General features: G+C 52.2%; 1 protein-coding gene across 5 annotated transcripts; it reads right to left on the reverse strand.

Annotated features, from left to right (window-relative positions):
- Positions 1–126: 126 nt before the first annotated feature.
- On the reverse strand, positions 127–17,746 carry AGBL5 (AGBL carboxypeptidase 5). Of its 5 annotated transcripts, XM_045073889.1 has the most exons (16): positions 17,152–17,484; positions 16,208–16,467; positions 15,800–15,971; positions 15,306–15,469; positions 14,610–14,787; positions 14,173–14,351; positions 13,290–13,746; positions 12,618–12,787; positions 12,163–12,298; positions 11,312–11,514; positions 10,209–10,423; positions 2,860–3,015; positions 1,714–1,820; positions 1,376–1,422; positions 757–887; positions 127–390 (listed from the first exon to the last, which is right to left on the reverse strand). In XM_045073889.1, the coding sequence occupies exons 2-15, from the start codon at positions 16,420–16,422 to the stop codon at positions 839–841; spliced, it is 2,448 nt and encodes an 815-aa protein (XP_044929824.1). In that variant the 5' UTR covers positions 16,423–16,467; positions 17,152–17,484; the 3' UTR covers positions 127–390; positions 757–838. The 5 variants fall into 5 exon arrangements, with proteins under 5 accessions (XP_044929824.1, XP_012918415.1, XP_012918416.1 ...); XM_013062961.2 differs by lacking the exons at positions 1,376–1,422; positions 17,152–17,484 and adding an exon at positions 17,623–17,746; XM_013062962.2 differs by lacking the exon at positions 1,376–1,422 and having other exon boundaries at positions 17,152–17,485.
- Positions 17,747–17,952: the final 206 nt, after the last annotated feature.

Here is a 17,952-nt window from a genome sequence, read left to right on the forward strand (position 1 = left end):
TTGTGGTCCCAAAATCTTGTGCTATGGAGGGAGGGATGGGGTAACAGGTTCCTGCTTTGTTCTATCTCAAGGTGATGCTCTGCGATGCCTCAGAAGAGGGTGGCTGGCATTCCAAGGAGTAGGTTGTCACATGGAATCAGCAGCTGAGGGAGGGGACTAGCACATTTCTCACTGTGTTCCCATCTTGGGGCTGTATACTGGGCATGAAGATTGAGGCATCAGACCCGGGGAGAAACAGTGAGTGGGGGAGATTTAGGGACAAAACAAACCTCAGGTTGGCCCAAGGGCCCCCCGTTGTAACAAATCCGGGACTGGGAGTCAGATAGACTACAGGAAATAGGAGAAAAGGCAGGGGCAGAGCGGGGCCGTGGGGGCCCGGCCTGAGGCAGCCTGCAACAGAGAAGAGAGAGGAATCAGGGTTGTGAAAACTCTGCCCCTCTTCTGCTCTGTTCGCTAGGGGCTGGGAGATGGGAAAGGTGAGATGGGTAAGGATAGAGGGGTTGAGCATTGTATAGTGGGCCAATGCTGGAATGGACCAGCTCTGAGGCCTTAGGCGCTAACAAGAAGTGGTTTTCTTGTCTGTTTGGAGGAAGGACTGAGGCCATGATGGAAAACAATCAAGATTCTTAATGAAAGTACCTTTAGTCTTTTGGGGGCCAGAGGGAGTAGAGAGAGAAGAAAATGATCCTGAATGGCAGAGATGGGAATGAAGGAATAGAAGTGAGGTGGGGTGAGGGATTGGACCCGGGTGCTCACCCTGCTGCAGAGTGGGGTCCCGGCTCCGGCTCACTGCTCTCTCTGGTGCGGGGTATAGGGGATGTGGGGCCGGAAGAGCCGCTCATCCCTCTGCGAGTCGGCGGTGAGCCCCGGCCCAACCTGGGCCTAGCCTGTATGGATAGGGGGTGGGCTAAGAGGCTGGATTCTTCCATGAACTGTTTTGCTTCTGGGTTTGCTTTTAGAGTTTCCATGTGTAAGAATGTAGTATAGGAGTCAACATAGGTATTGGGACCTTGAATTTCTGGGTACTGTCCCTGGCTGAGAAGGTAAGGCAGGGTCACAGCTAGAGAATTCTTGGGTTCAGTCTATGATTCCTAGTCTTACTTAACTAGGAGAGGCAGAGGGATCCAGCATTTAACCTCCATGGTTGTATCATGGCTAACATCTGGCAAAATAGAGAAACAGTGTATGGAAAGCAACTGGAGAATCGGTACATCTCCCTTGGAGCCTTCTGTGCCTCAGCCCCTGCCAGAGCAGCTTAGGTTTCACCCATCCAGTCTCTGCCTGTACCCAGCTTTAGCCAACTTAGCGTGGGGATCTGGACTGAATTGGAGTCGGTGGCACAGCTGTTCTTAGGAGCAGCAACCAGATGTGTTACCTGGGGAATCCGGGACCCCTCCTGGCGGGAACTCTCCTCGGGCAGGTCTGGGCAGAAAGAGAGGAGAAGCTAAGGGCAGGGGCAGGCAAAGCCAAAGCTAGCAGGCTGAGGTTGAGGAATAGCTGGCAGGGACATGGGTTGGAAGCAAGCAAGAAACCTGGCTGAAGGGACTGGGGGCAATGGACAGACAGAGGCACTCAGGCACGAGAGCAGCTTTCTGATACAGTCGAGGGGAGAGGCTTAGAGCAGTGCTGAGCATTTTCCCTCCCACTGCCCAGATGTATAGTGCCTTGCTGGGCTCTGCCAGAATTGGGCTGGGGAAGACCCAGAAATGTTACCTGCATTCGTGTCCTGATACAGGGAATCCGAGGTCCTAGCAGCCCTTTCCCAATCACCATGACAGCCTCTGGCTTGTCCCCTGAGGACAGGAGTGAGCAGCTGCTCCCTAGGGAACAAAGGAAACATATCAGGGTAGGGGACCATGGAGAAGAGGCAAATTTCTTTAGGCTTTTCTCAGTATTGGCAATACTGACATTTTGGGCTGGATAATTCTTTGTTGTGGGGGGCTGTCTTGTGCATTGTAGAATGTCAAGCAGCATTCCTGGCCTCTACCCACTAGATAGCCCTTCTTCCCCTGCCCCATCTCCACTGTAACCACTAAAAATGTCTTTAGACATTGCCACATGTTCCCTAGTAGGCAAAATGGCCCCTGCTTAAGAAGCATGGCATGTTCTAGTCTGGTCCAAGGGCTGCAGTAGCAACTTGGATCTTGAATTGGAGCCCATCAAGCTGAACCATTCTGAAAGTCTAGAGCTTAGAGCCTATCCCATCCAGATGGGTAAGTGTTTAAGGATCAAGTCAGTAGCCAAGAAGGTGGATTGAGGGCTACCATTGAAGAGAACTGATAGGTTGGGAGTTATGGGCACTGAGGGAGTTAAAAGATGTTGGGCTGGAGTCTTAGGACTCATTCCCATCCGGTCCTCTACACACAGGGGGGTGTAACTTACAGGAGAGCAGGTGGCCTGGGTTTTATGTGGATGATGTGGTTACACAGCATTTGCCATGCTGACAAGTGAAAGGCCCATGCCTATTTCATTCAGTTTTGTCTAATGTTGCCCAGCTCCTGGAGTGAGGCAGCTCAAACTAGCAGGCACTCGGGATGTTCAGCTATGAAAATGAGAATTAGAGCAGTGCCTGCCTCATTGTAGACGCTCAAGGAATGGTAACTTATTTTATTCTACAAAGATAGTTTCCAGCTTCCTGTACAAGGGCATAGGTGCTTAGGGGTCTAGGATAATCCAGGAGGGTAACCGATGTTCCTGGTGTGCGGAGGGCTGCATTACATCAAGTCAAGAAAGAAGTCTAGGTCAGGGGGCAAGGGAGCTGAAGGGGCTGGTTTAAGCCTAGTAGGGAGCCTGGTCTATAACCTCTGTGGCAAGATCCAAGGCTAGTCCACCCGGATTTCGGTGGCAGTGGGTACAGACCTGATATGCTGAGTGAACTGGGCAGACAGGAGCCCATGCTGGGTGAAGAGGCCAGGCTAGAACCGGGGGCAAGATTTAGGGATGGGGCCAGGCTGCTTGAAGTAGGGCGATGGGTCAGTGGCTGCTGCCGCCGTCTCCTGTCCTGGCTTCGGGGCTCTGAGTGGAAGGGACACAGGAGAGAAACGGGCAAATAAGCGAGGCCCTGGCACCCCACCGCCCTGCTGTGCCCCCTGCTCAGAAGATGCCGGCTGTCAAGCTTGTCCTCACACCAGCAGCCCCCTTCAGAGGTAAATCTCAGATGGGTAGGAAGTCTTGTGACATTTATTCCGGTTACCCAGGCCACAGCCAGCCCTCATCCACCTCTCTGGGGCTAAACAACCTCATTCACCTGTCCATTTCTGAACAGTTCAGTTCTTTCCCAGCAGAGAAGTTACTGAGCTGGGCTTCTGAAACACGGCTCCTCTAGGTTCTCCCACCTCTTAACTGCCCCTCTTTGTTTGCTCTTCCTGACCCCAAATACCAGTGCCCACAACCCCCTCCCAATTCTACCTTTGGTCCTTTCCTGCTCTGCATACTCTAAACTCTCAGGCTGCTCTCCGGCCATTTCTGCAGAGCTACAGGTCAGTGTCCATTAGCTTCTCTCCCTGCTAGTCTCTCCCGACTCCAGCAAAACTCACTTTCTCCCATCCTTCCTTTTGGTTTTCTTATCTTGATGAAAAATGGGCTCGAAACCCTGTTTCATCTTTTGACTCCTTGCTTACATTTTGATTTGTGTTTAACAAAATGTGGAAAACACTGCTTCTGCCTTTGCTTGGATTCCTCCTTCAAAGGAGAACCTTGCCGTGGCCTGTGTCCAGATACAAGTCTCTCTCTGATTAGGCTTTTGGAAAAAATGCCCTGCTGTTGTCCTAGCTTGAATCTGTAACCTTTTACAATCCATCTTTCATGCTCGTGTCAGAAATTATTCCAAAACCTAGACCTGATGAAAAATCATTTGGTTCAGGCCAGGGGGAGATACTAAAGGTCTTTTAAAGGATGAAGTCTCAACCTTTTAACATGGCCTTCAGAGCTCCGCCGGCTGTGACTCCAGTCTACCAATCCTTGGTAGGATGCTGACTTGATCCTTCATACCCTCTGCTGTTGCCCCTGGGGCAGCGAGCCCTCTGGTTCCTCTACAAGGACTATTTCTTCTGGTTAAACTTTACATGTCCCATCTCAAATGTCACCTCGGTGTATCCTCCCTGACCATCACAGCTTGAATTAACTGTTCCCCTCCCTTCATTGTCCTTTGTTCACTTGACTTGTAATTGTTTATGGTTTTTGTCCCCTTAATGAAGTAAGTTAGTCACCTAAAGTACTTAAGAATTGTGTTTGGCACATAGTAGTCAGTAAATCTTAACTGGTATTCTGCTGAAACCTGCCTCTCTTGAGTATAGAGATTTTGTCTTTTCCAGTCCATATATCCCAGTGCGTACATAATTCTGCCTAGAAAACCAGAGACTTTAGTAAAGGTTTCATTTTCCTGGGTAGCAGACATCCTACAGACTACAGGCCGATTCAGTAATCTCTGAGCTTAAGGACACAGGTTTACAACCCTGTGTGGCAGCTCTCTGGCCCAATCCTTATGGCGAAAGCCTCATTGCTACGAGCTCTGAGAGCAGATGGTGGCTGGGGTGGGTGGGGAAGCTTTTGGGTTTGGCAGGTCCTTCCTCATCACGAAGGACAGTAGGTGCCAACATGCTCTCAGACCAAATGGACTATTAACCTTCATGGAGCTGAAGTCAGTGGAGGTCCCAGGATGCCAGTTGGGCCCTAACAGAGCAACATGTATTAGATGGAAGACACCTCTAATTCAGGAAGTAGGTGACAGTAACTTGTCCAGCTATCCTGAGCAGTAGCTAGCAGGGGCAAGGCTAATTTTGGAAGTCCCAACCCAGATTTTTAAAAATTGATACTTAGATGAATAAGCAATAGGAAAAAGGGAGAGATTTCAGGACAGAAGCTATTAGCTTTGAGAAGTCTGTTGAGAGGCTAGTTACCAGCTGCAGCCAAGAGTCAAAAAGAACCAGACCTGTCAATTCTACATCAATAAACAACAACAACAAACAGACTGGGGTGCTATTAAGAGGTGACACAGCAGTGAAAGATAACAGAAGTTAGAGACTTGACCACAGTCAAATAACCTGAGGTGTTACCCACCACCAATGACTTAGAACCCAGGCCTAGGTAAATCCTCAGTAAAACGGTGATATCAGGATGATGTCCAGATGACACTATGTAATAGGCAGAAATGAACCTGAACTTGATCAAGGATGGAAACAGTGAGTTTTTAGAGGCTCCGAGGAATACCTTACCTATACATAGGGGGATGCTGAAACCATGTTAAAGGATGAAGCCTCGCCTATCCCCTCACCTGTCATACCTTACCTATCCCAGGAAAGGTAGGAAAGCGAATGAAAGCCTTTGGGACATTTGTAGGTTGCAGCAAAAACAGAAATATTCAGGAACGTATGAAGCAAAATAGGCATATGACGTAAAAACTGTGTGAATGTAGGTATTCTGGGAAAGATACAACAGATAATGACTCGAGAATCCTGCCCCTAATGAGAGAATCCTGCCCCATCTAGTGAGACCACTACGGTTTAGGAGAGGGGCCTAATATGGAAAGGATAAGGCATTTAAAGATCGCATTTTAACTCACTTAGATGGTCTGAAAACCTGGCCAGGCCTGCCTGTAAACTGGCAGTGTGAGCATACAGCCCAGTTTCTTGTGGTTTGACTTCTGGCTCCTGGTATAATCCAGGCTTACTCGGTCCCCACTGAGAGGATTTAAGGGAGGAGCCCCAGCTCCGTTATTTCTTGGTTCTGAGCTGTAGTCAGTGGCTTAAGGCTGAGTGCAGAGGGCTATGTGAATCAGCTTTGCTTCCAGCGGTTGTGAGACTGAATTTTTATGGTAATCAGCCAGAGATTTCATTCTGGGAGGGTTTGGTTAATCTTGGGGTGAGGGTCTGAGATAGAGGGGGACTGCCCTTTCCAGGGCAGGAGTTAGAATGGATAGTCTAAAGGTCTCACAACTTCGAGGAGCAGTTCTCTGACTTGGGCCTGGGTCTAGCATCATCCCCATCGAGACCTCTTTGGAACTGTCCCTCTGTGTAGCACCCTTAGTGAGTCACTGGTATCATTACAGACCTCACTGATACCCTCTGAAGGGTGGGAAGGTGAGACCAACATTTATTCGGCTCCCCACTTCTTGCCTTTTATTCATTCAACAAGTATTTGGTGCTCATTTAGTAAGTGCTAGGTGCTAAGGGAATAAATAGATGTGTTAGGAGACATGTCCTGCCCTCAAGTAAGCTGTAATCCAGATGCAGCAGGAACAGTACAAGCGGGATGGTGCTAGAAGTGTTCTTCCTCCATCCATCTCCCTTACCATGGGGCTTGAGCTGCTCGGCCAAGAGCCGCCCGTCAGCTGAACCACGCCATGGCAGAGGCCAGGAGAGAGGTCTAGGAGTCACAGGTGGAAGGGCCAGAGCTAGGAGGGAGGACAGGACAGTGGAAGGATGCCAGCTGACAGCTTCCACTTTTGACCTTGCCGCTTGTCTTTTACTCTAGTGGCCTGCCAGATGGACCAGGTTGTTATTGAGAGATACTTGCCTGAATCCACGGCCAGTACTTGGGGGAAGCACCTAGGGTGCATGATACGAGAAGGCCTCGGCCTGACTCTGAGCCCTGGGTGCCCATTGGCCTCCCCTTAGTCCTATGCCCCCCAGGACAGAAGAAGCCAGTGATTTATCCACTGTCCCCACGCAGGCCTGCCTTCGAGCTCTGTGGGCACCAACTTTTTTGTATCAGTATCTTGCAGGCTTTGGGCTTCCCTGCCTCAGTCATGGACTAGCTACTCCTGTGACCTTGCCCTCCTCGGCTGCAAGAGCTGCTGCTGGTGCCGTGAGCACTTCTGCGGCCGCTGGTATGGAGCCTGACCACAGAGACAGGAAGGTGCGGCTCAGGACCTGCTTTGCAGCTGTGGGAACTGCAGTAAAGCAGCTCCCGGCCCTGCAGTCGGAGGGTGCAGGGGTCAGGGCTTCCTCAGAGGCTCTCTCGGCCTTTTGTCCCAGGAACATTCCCATTTTCCCCCAGTCTGCCTTAGAGGTTGGCCTTCTAAAATGTCACCCTCCAGCCTTGAGGATAGAACCTGCCAGACTAGCTCCCTGAACCTCTGCTTTATGTTTCTGGCTGGCTGCTTAGATCTTTTCTGAAGTTTTCTGGATAGCACAATCTCATGCTCTCTTTTGGCCAATAAAGGATAGTCATGAATTAGTTCTATAGTTAAGTGTGATATGTTCTTCATACATTAGTGGAAATTTTCTCATAAATTTACAAGCCAGAAAAAACCCATTTGTCAAATCACAATCTCAGTTTTGCGTTTGGAAGGCTCAGCTGCTTTGTAGTGAGGTCTCGGAGATACGGGAGGTGTGTTCTTCCTACCTTGGAGGACAGAGGATGCCTGGACGTGCCAGGGGCCAAAGAGCCAGACGTGTGGAGCCAGGACACAGCGCAAAGCTACAGGGCAGGTCAGCCGGACAAAGCTGTTCTTCTGAGGGTCGGTTGAGGAAGCCCAATGTAGGCACCACAGTCTGCACTGCAGGTCCCTGTCTCAAGCCAGGCCCACTCTCCTACCCTGCAGTCCTCTCAGGGATTTTAGGAGATGAAGCAGCAAAAACTGTAGCACTTGGAGTTGAGATTCCAGCGCTCTGACCTTTCACCTCCTTAAAGCATTCCTGCTTGGTCTCAGTAACCCTTTTCTCAACCTTCTATGACTTTAGAGACCTAGTTTCTCAGGTCTTACAGATACGGATGCAAGTCCTCAGGTGTCTCTTACTAGAGACAGCTCTTTTTGTTCTGCTTCTTACTTCGTTCCCCTGGGGAGAACTTTGCTTCTCACTTGTTTTACCTGTATGTGTGGGTGACACCTAGATCCAACCTTGATGTCCCCTTTTCTACAGGCTGGCTCTTTTTTCTGCCCTCAGGACATCTCCATATAGATAGACCATGACATCCAAGCATCTCTAGAATAAACTCAACATTTTTCCTTCCAGACAATGTCTTAACATCACCGTGACTCTTTCCTTTAGCTGATAGCCTTGAAGTTCTTAGTCTGGCCTTCCACGATCACTGAACCCTGCCACCTCTATTTCTGATAAATATATTCATCTCTCCTTCCCGGACGCTGGTACAGCCATTAGTCATCTCCCGTATAAACTAGAGCGAGGATTCCCCTCCCCCGCCTGCCCAGTACACACAGGCTGCTCTCCCCTTAATCTTTCGTTCTCATCATTCTCTGGAGCACACAATTGTTGCCACACGTCTCAGTTAACTCCTCATCTTTGTTTTCGAGACATTTGAACTTATTCCTCCTACCTCTCTTCTCCTAACTTCTGTGCCTGGCCCTTCGAGCCAGCTGGGAACGTCTGCTTCCTGTCCTCCCTACAGAGCAGCGCCAGTCCCGGCTCCCATTCTCATGTCAGGCATCTCCATGTCGGGCCGCATGCTACCGTGCATTCTTCAGAACCATTTCTCAACAGAACATTCTTTGGCTAATTACTCTTGAGTTTATCTACAACAGTGGCTCCCCAAGCCCCCTGTGTTTATTATAACGAGTGTGTGCTTTTATGTGCTGTTGACTATCTGTTTTTAGGTCTGTTTCCTGTAAGGAAATCCTTAGTACTAAATATGTATGTACCTTTTCTCTGTTATCTGGGGGAAGTAACGGAGACACAGAATACATGTTCCTCACTGAAGGAGCTTCACACAGCACTCTGCACTGGGGTGGGCTGGGGTGATAATAATAAAATAATAATAATAATAAAATACTGATTAGAAACTGCCTAGAATCTTCCAGGGAAGACCTGGACCTAGAGAGGAATCTTTCCTCTTTCTCTTTTGTAGTCAGGAAAGGGGAATCTAGGATGCTGACATTCCTTCCTAGGAGCTATGCGTGAAAAGCTATGAGAGGCTGACAAAAAAGAAAAAAGAAAAGAAAAGAAGCAAAGAAATTACAGGAAGTTTGAATAGTAAGAAGCTTGACTAATGCTGCCACTAACAGCTGTGGCTTCCTGGACAAGTCCCCCTTCCACGGCCTCTGTTTTCTCACCAGAGAAACAGAGATACCATCAACCCCACAGGGCCTCGTGAGGATCAGATGAAATATATATGTGATACTATTTTGTTCACTGTTTAATGCTACTTAAATACACGATTAGTATTACTTTAATCTGTTCTTCAAACACAGTGTACAAAAGCATGCCGTCCCAGTGATGGGAGGATCTCAGAGAATGGGGCTTGGAACATAAGCAGGGGTATTGGCGTCGCTAGTCAGGGATCATGTCTCACTGGTCAAAGCTGCTCCCTCCCCGGGCTGCCCACCTAGTGCAGTCAGACTGTCACAGCCACTGGCCCAGTGCGCGCTTCTGGTCTGCACCTGGGAAGCGCTAACGAGGGCGAGAGCAGCTTGAAGACCCGAGAACTCTTAGCTCCAGATGACAAGCCTCCACGCTCTGGCAGGATTTCTCCAGCCCAGAGGCCACGGACAGTACTGATTTGGTGGTTAGTGTATTTCTAGAAGTGGCAGCACAAGTCTCTCCCCACTGTCTGAGTCACTCCCAAGGAATGGCTCCACTGACCTTCCTCTTTTTTCCTGAAGGCCCACAGTTCCTGGTATACGTCTGAACCCATACTCTCATCAGGCAGGGTCTCCTCCAGCCCAGCCTAGGGCTACCGATGCACTATTGAGCAGCCGTGGCCACCGCTGGAAGGGGCCAGACTGCTGTTCAGTAAGTCTCAAACGGAAGCTGTCTGTAGTTCTTCCATTTCTCATTGGAAGGGTTAGAATCCTTCTGATACCACTTTCGGGGCAGGCTCTGAAGCCAGGAACAGGTTCATCCTACAGAGACCTTGGCTAGGGATCTCTGGCCCTACAGCACTGTGGCTTGCGGCATGAGGACACACGCTGCTCCCAGCAGGACAGACTGATGCCGGCCCTGCCGTGGAGCCTCCACACTTCAGCATGGCCCTGCTTCAGCTAGTGTTTTAGCCTGGAAAGCCCCCTGCTCCCCAGCATGGAACGCAGCCCAGGTGCCCAGGCCTCCCGCCTGGGCCAGACACTCTACTGCTCTGGGGCTTGTGGCGCAGGGAACACCAAGGTCGCAGGAAAGGCTGCAGATGCTGCTATAAACTAATTTTATTGATTGACCCCTTGGTCCCAGCCAAGTGTGTCTCTTCAAGCTCTTACTTCCCCCAGCAGTGCCCCAAACAACTGAACACCTGTTGCAGGGGCTCCCAGACTGGCTTACCTCTGACAGGGCCCAGCACCCGGTGGCTGACCTTTTGAGTGCTGGAGCCCAGGCCTGGCAGCCCTGTGGGCCGGCTGCCATGAAAAGGGAAGCTGGGGGAGTTCTTCATCTGTGGAGAGTTTTGCTGGCTGCTGCTGCTGCCCCCAGCACTCGTGCCGGTGCTAAAACTGCGTGCCCGGCTCAAGGGATTTTCAGAGCAGGACACAGGCAAGCCGCTGCAAAGAAGCACAAGGCTGGTTAATCCTGGGCCAGGAAGCCTATGGCCCAAGGCTTCCCCCTGGGTCTGTGCTCAGGAAAGCACCTCTGGGGGGAGGGGCACAGGGACTTGTTACAAGGGAGAAGGGAGGAATCTGCATCCGCGGATAAGGTGTCTGACTGGGGCACGGCAGCTGATCTTGGAGTGCCTACAAGCCCTTGTTTGCACAGAGCTGCTCTCACAGAGAGCATGCTAAAAGCTATCAAGGGTGTCTCTCGGCAGCTTGAACTCTTGGTGAGTTCCCCTCTTATCCCAGTAGTGATGGCCCTTGGACCCTGAGGTGTTCCCCATCACTGGAAGCTGAGACCTTGCTCCCACCTCCATTAGTTTTACATATATATATATATATATATATATATATATATATATATATATATTTAATTAATTTATTTTTTAAAGATTCCATTTATCCATTTGACAGAGAGAGATCACAAGTTGGCAGAGAGAGAGAGAGGGGAGGAAGCAGGCTCCCCGCTGAGCAGAGAGCCTGATGTGGGACTCGATCCCAGGACCCCGAGATCACGACCCGAGCCGAAGGCAGTGGCTCAACCCACTGAGCCACCCAGGTGCCCCTCCACTAGTTATATTTAATTTTGGGCACGGCTCTGAGCAGGGAGGCCTCTGGCCTGGTTTTCAGATGCCCAGGAAGTACGTAGCCCTGGGTAAAAGGGAAGAGGATCCCATTTTCAAAAAAAATGCATTAATCTTACCAATTTTAATTTACTCTGAAATTATTTATGATGTGGTCCTTTTGGATGGGGAAGGGAACACAAATCCCTTGGAACTTCTAGCTTTAGAGCGCTGTTCCACTTGCACACCCTCTCCTCCTTCACCCTGTGGGTCTTACCTGTTACTTTTGGGTGGAGTTCGGGAGCCTCTCTTCTTGCTGACACCCACGCTCACAGTGCTGCTCAGGCCTCGGCTGCTGCGCACGTGTTTCAGCATCCAGGCACGGAGGTTCGTGAGGCTGCTGTGCTCTGACAGCACAATCCGAGGCCACGGGTTGCATTCTGCCATGTCCAGAGCAGCAATGGCCATAGCCCGTCCCACCTGCAGGGTAGTGGAGTCTCGTTCAGCATCTGGGACTTCCGGCCCAGGCTGCTGGGTTGGGCTGCACAGCACAGTGGAAGGGAAGGAGAGACCAGGCCTCAGGTTTTCTCAGTGGGTGCCCCAAATTTTGTGTCAGAGTTGTTTATCTCAGCAGATTTAAAGGTGTTCCCTAAACAACTGCTCATTGGGGGGCCCTCCTCCTTCACGGGCATGAGCTGGTGTGCTTTCTGGCTGGCACAGGAAGGAATTCTCCTAGCAGAAGGTGCCCCGATCTCCTCAATAACCTGCAGCTCTTTGGACTTCTATGTGCCCTGGGACCTAGAAGTCATCAAGACCAGCATAGACGCGATGCCTGTAAGCCCAGGAGTGAACACACACAGTATAAAGAGGAAGACGGGCTCAGAGGCAAAGACTGAATCAGCCGTGCTGGGGATTCTCTTGGTGTGGGGGCAGAAATAGTGCCTACTCAGCCTCTTGATACCATGACCATCAAGGCCTGGCCTTTAGACAAGCTAAGGGAAATAATACTGGGGGTGAGATAGTGACGTGGTAAGCCTTTCTTCAGGGGACCTGAGTCAGGCCACAGGAGCGAAGGCCCTTCCTGACTTGGAGGTTCCCGCTTTCCGCACATACCCCATGTAGCCATACCTGCTCGAACAGCTCCACAGTGTATCTGGAGGGGAAGGCCGGAGGCGGCGGGGGGCTGGCGCGCCCGTTGTCATGGCAGGCGGCAGGGATGCTGTTCACCGAGCGCCCAGTGTTGTAGTTGCATTCAAGTGTGTAGCTAGGACACAGAGACCTTTGTTAGGGTCCTGCCTGAACAGAGTCGGGACAGAACCATCGGGGACAGCCTCGGTGCTCTAAGAAGCAATCACTTGGAAAAAAGTGGATATGATCGAAATGCTAAGGCCCAACCTCGGCACAGCCTGGCATAGCCCGGAAGTCCCCACAAGACAGAGTCCCAGACGAAAGACAGTGATACACACGAGGAGCCTGTCTTTTGAGAAGGTTTGGGCTGTCCTCTGCTGCCCAGACAGCCTAGACCAGGTGGTGTTTTCTCTAGGGAAGGTACTTTGTCTGCTACACCCCAGCTTCCCGCCAACCTGTGGATTATCCCTGAGGCTTTGTAGATTGCGACCCGGCCGCTTCCCTCCTTCGACTGGCCGTCTCTGCGGTCTCGGGCGTACATGTTCTTCTCTGAGAAGTTGCAGCCTTGGAAGTCGAAGTGTGCGGAGTTCAAGGAGATCAGCTTTGGATACAGCATATTTTCCACCTGTTTCGGGGAGGAAAAAGGCAACTCAGGAGAGGTGGAAGGGAGGAACGGGCAAGGAAGAGATGGCAAGCAGGGGGCATGTGACTAATCCCATGGCAGACACCATTACAACCATCAGCAGTAGGCAGTGTGCTGGAATTCTCACCGGATGCCTGACGTTATTTCCAGGTGTTAGAAAGGTACAAATCCGCCTCTTTTTAAGCTCTTAGCTTCTTTTCTCCAATAATGCAAACCTTTCCTTTCCCCCTGGTTTCCCAAAGTCTAGAATAAAGACCACAGTGCTGACAGCTTGACCTTCGTTCAAAAGTCATGATGTAATGACTGAGACACAAAGCCCCACTGGCATTGCTTCTCGGCCCCTGGAAGCTTGTTGGGAGGTAGAATACCTCTTACAGCAGCAGGCCTTCCCGCCAAAAGGCCACCTCCCCTCTGTCCCTAGCCTAAGCTTTCTCTCTTGACCTGCCACAACCCCCACACTCTCAGGACACTCGGGGATCCCTACCTGGGTGCTCTCGTCACTAAAGCTGTTGCCATACATGAAGCAGCCCCTTTTGGAAGCATGTCCATGCAGGTCCACATAGTAAGCGACACCACTCTCTTTTGGGGGGATGGTGTCGGGGGCCGGCTGCTCAGCCTCGGCGGACTGTTGGGGCATAATCCACACACCACTGGCCTTCTGTTCTGCTGGCTTGGTCTGTGGCCAGGCTTCAGGGTTGTCCCCATCAGATGCATGCCCGAGGTGAGCTTCATTTTGGAGATTGTTGGCTTTCTCGAGGTCGGAAAGGGGCGCATCCACGGGGAGCTGGGGACTGTGCTGGTGCTCAGAGGGACTCTGGGAGTTCAGACGGGAGTGCACGTGGTGGTAGAGGAGCACAGCTTTGGCCCCGTAGATGGCTGGGTGCAGGGCCGCGTCGGGCTTCAGGTACTGACGGTTCAGATTCACCCCACGCGAGTCTGTGCTGTAAGAGGACAGGGACTGAAGCGGGCTTGAAAGGCTGGGCCAGTGGGGGAGACGTGAGCGTGGATAGAAGGAAGACCATGGGAGACGGACTTATAAAATGAGAGGCTCAGGCTGCATGAGGAAGGCGAGCGTTGAGGACCAGCCCTCTCCCTGATCTGCCGTCACCCCTACCACGGAGACCCAGCTAAGCACAGCTCTCTGCACCCAGCGCAACCTGCAGCCATTCTAACTACTCCTTCCAGAGAGTGCCACGAGATAAGCTACCTTCCTTCTCTGGCCTCTGGATAAGGAGATGGGCTTGCCCTTGTTGGGGTGCAAGAGAACGGTTACACAGAAGTTCAAGGAGAGGCTGATAGTGTTTTACTGAGATCAAGGACACAAGGGGGACCAGAAACAATCCTGATGGGCTGGGGAGGCTTCTTACCGGTAGTGGCCCCGGACCACACCATCGGGGTTCAACATGGGAATCAGCTTAAAGACAAAGAGGCGACGCAGGGTTTGGGCCCGGGGGTCATCAGGTCGAAGGATGAAGTCCAGAAAGCCATTGAAGACAAAGCTAGATGGAGTCTCCCCAGGGTGTACCCTACTGCTTAAGAAGAATATCTGAGATGGAGAGGAGAGCGGTCATTAGGCCAGTCACTCTGTAGCTCCCTGCTAGCAGGATATGGGGGGTGGGGGCAGAAGAGCCACTGGGTTTCCAGCTGGCTGAGTCTGCGGGTGGAGTGGGAGTGGCCACGCTTGCCTCCCAGTGCAGGCTAAGGCTGTGGCTAGGAGGCCCAGTGATAATGTGGCCTTAAGCTGTCGGCAGGGTCTGGGGCTAAGGAAAGGCCAAGGCACTATCTTTAAGCGATTCTCACTCACCCTCTTGCCTGTGAAACAGAATGGTCGGGGGGTGCCAGTATCAGGAAATAGCTGCTCTAGACGGGGCTCTCGATCTTCTCGAAGCCCGTGGCAGGAAGTGATGGTTAGCAGATCCACACGAAGTCCATCCAGAGAATAGCAAAGGATCTCCCGGTGATAGTAGATGGTATCCAGGGGACTGTGGGGACAAAAGTCATTAAGGCAGGAGAAGCCGCTACCATCCTAACGAGAGGGGAGCTCATCGCCAGCCTAGGATTCGTAGGATCTGGTCTTTTACCTTAACCTTACAGTCCCTCGTGATGTTAAATGAGGCTGAGGATCTGGGTGGTCTGCACTGCCAGAAGGCAGAGTCCGGGACAGCATGAACCTGTTTTCCCCCCAGTCTATGGCTCCCTACAATATATGACTTTGTGTACACGGTTGCCCTCTGTTGGGACAGAAAAAAGGGTGTGCTGGGCAATGGCAGTACCAAGTTCTGGATAACTGACGGCAGCTGAATTGGGCAGGTGGACAGCAAAATGTAGGTGGTAGTGTGGCCACACACTTATTTGTCAAAAGCACCCAAGGTCCCATATTCTGTACAGAAAAAAGAACTGGTGATGTTTATGGTTCAGGGCTCCTGGGGCAAGTTCCAGAAATGGCAGAGATGCTGTCTGGTCTGGGACTGTGTGGCAAGAGTAAGGACGGGGTCGGCACCTGCTGTGGGTAGGGTGGTTCTCCAGAAAGCGCTGGTCTAGCTGGTTTAGCAAATCCTGGCAGTCACTGTAGGAGAAGGGGTAGCAGAAGGCGAAGAAGGTGGTGGCCCCACGGCCCTCCACGAAACGGTGAACAAAGGATAACACGAACTGCGTCTCTGTCATCTGAGGAGCAGAGGAGGAAGAGGGAGGGGCTGTTGGTGTGAGAACTAAGATGCTACTGGGATCACCAGGAACTGACCTTAACCTGACCTTACACCCTCAGCACACTGACCAGCTTCCCTCCCTCTGGGACTCTCCATAGGACAGTCGGCTCCTTCTAGGCTTCCTGAGGCAGGGGCTTATCTTGGACTCCAGCTAGCACTGGAGGGGAAGTAGATACCAAAACCTGGTGTGCCATCTGCCTGGGACTCTGTATCGAGGCTAACCCCTCTTTCCTGTCCCTCCTCTACTTTTAGCACCCCAGTCTGTCTGTCTTCCTCACGGAGAACTTACCTCAAACGTGGGCCGGTCTCTAATTCGTTCCCAGCGTGGCCGGGTGGGCAGTGTGCGCACAAAGGGGGCCATGCCCTGGGAATACAGCTTGCTTTGCTTGTTCATGTTCATAATGTTGATCTTGATGAGTTTCCCTGGAGTTCCTCCCCGGACACTGAAGTAGAACCATGACCTGCAGGTTCCAGAGGAGGAGAAACAGGTCCCCGGATACTGAGGGTTGGAGACAGGGCATGTGGGACAGCTGGAGCAACTGAAACTGGGAAAGGCCTGTTTACTGAGGAAGAGGCAAGGAGAGAGGGAGAAGGGTAGAGAGAGGAAGGGCAGAGACGGGGCGAGAGAGCTGACCGAGCACAGACTTGGGGACACGGACATCTCTCCTTCTTCCCCCCTCCTCTACTCTCCTCTTACCTGTTCCCATTCTCGAATTCTGTTTCAGCGCAGTCTGGTCGGGTCCACACGTTGAACTCGTAGTCAGGGGAAGAGGCAATGCTGCTGATGGGAGCTGGTGCCCCACTTGCTCCTCCTTCCCCATCGCTAGACACAGATTCCACCTTCTCCACGTGGGCTAGGTTCCCTGAATCAAAGCGAGAACTGAACAGCAAGCCCCCACAGCGCAGCTCCATGGTGAGGCCGGGAAAGCATCCTCCTGCCCACTCTGGCCCTGAGAGCTGGGGAGAAGTTGGGGGGGAAGGTGTAGGAAGGAGAGGAAGAAAAAGGAAAACAAGTTTTTTCGGGTACCTCCTGATAAGTGAAAGCTATTCTAAGGGAGTGCCCTAAGAAGCAATAGGCTCTTTCAACCTCAGAAAAGGTAGAAGGAGACTTCGGCAAAAGGTAAGATAAAGCAGTATTCTGTCCCCACACTAAGGGTTTGTACCTGACCTAAAGGGACCCCATTTTACAACAGTTTGGCTATTCCAAAATGAAATACTCAGTGGCTTAACCATGTTGAGAAATGCTAGATTCTAAACTTTTTTGCAGCCCAAAGGTTAGAGAACAACATTTGAGAGGTCAGATTTCCCACACCCGGCCCAGATACACCCACCACAACACATGGCCATCTTGACAGATGGGCCTTTCTAGATTTCTGGTTCCTAGCCTGGCTCCCCACTCTCCAGCGCAGCAGAGAGAACCAAGTTCCGAGTTTCTAAGTTTAAGTGGGCAGCTGCTTCTCTCCACTCCTCTGTCCTCACAAGTACCAACCAGGCACTGGGTCTGTTGCTCCCCGAGCCCTCGAAGGGCTGGTTCTTCCTTTTTTTTGTTGTTACTATCTTATTCCTATTATGAAAGCAAGCTAGAGAACAGCGGCCTTTGCCAAGAAGACAAAAGAAACTGGGCAGAAGCCACCTGCTCACCTGTAGCTCAATTCCAGTTAGGGCATGGGTCTGTTTCCGGCCCCCTCCCGCCCTGCCAAGCACTGGAGTCCCTGAAAAAGCTACGCTGGCAGTAGTTGTGGGTCAGTGATGGGTATTCTGAGCACCCCTAAAAAAGTGGCTGGTAGACACCCACTTGAGGGCAAGGAGTGGCTTCTCGACCCTCAACTCCGACAGACCCTCGTCTCACACTGACCGACCTCGCCCAAGGCAGGGTGGGGTTCGGAGGCATGGAGGGGCGAGACAGACACACACTCTAGGCAGGGACTAGGGGTCAGAGGTGCGGCCACGGGCGTGGGGGTGGGGCTGGGGAGGCCCGGGCCGGGGGAGGGGGCGGGGGGGGCCGGGCCGGGGGGGCGGGGTGGCATTCCAGAGGGGCTCCGGGCTGAAAGGGGCTGACAAGGGGGCGGGGCCGGGGCCGGCGGGGCCCGCGCTCCACGCAGCGCCCCTCACCTCTCTCGGGGCCGGCGATCCCGCTCCCTCTCCCGCTAGCGAGGCGCCACCTCGGGCCCCGGCACCCGGGCCCTCCACCCGGGACCCAAACAAAACCCGAGCGCCGCGGTGCCGGGACCCCGCTCTGCCAGGAAACAAGAAGTCTCTCGCCTATTGGCCGCGGGTACAGCTGGCTAACCGCCCAGTAAGGCTCGCTGCCATTGGTCAGCGCGCAGGGGTTCCCTCGCACGTTAGCGGGTACCTGAGCCAGTGGCGTTTGGGGGCTCGGCCGGCAAATCGCGCCCGAGGGTTCCACCGCATCTTCTCAGAAGACGGTTAACGGCCTGCCTG

The sequence above is a fragment of the Mustela putorius genome, unplaced genomic scaffold (genome assembly GCF_011764305.1).
Source record: "Mustela putorius furo isolate JIRA1106 unplaced genomic scaffold, ASM1176430v1.1 tig00537293_pilon_pilon_pilon, whole genome shotgun sequence".
NCBI classification, from domain to species: Eukaryota; Metazoa; Chordata; class Mammalia; order Carnivora; family Mustelidae; genus Mustela; species Mustela putorius.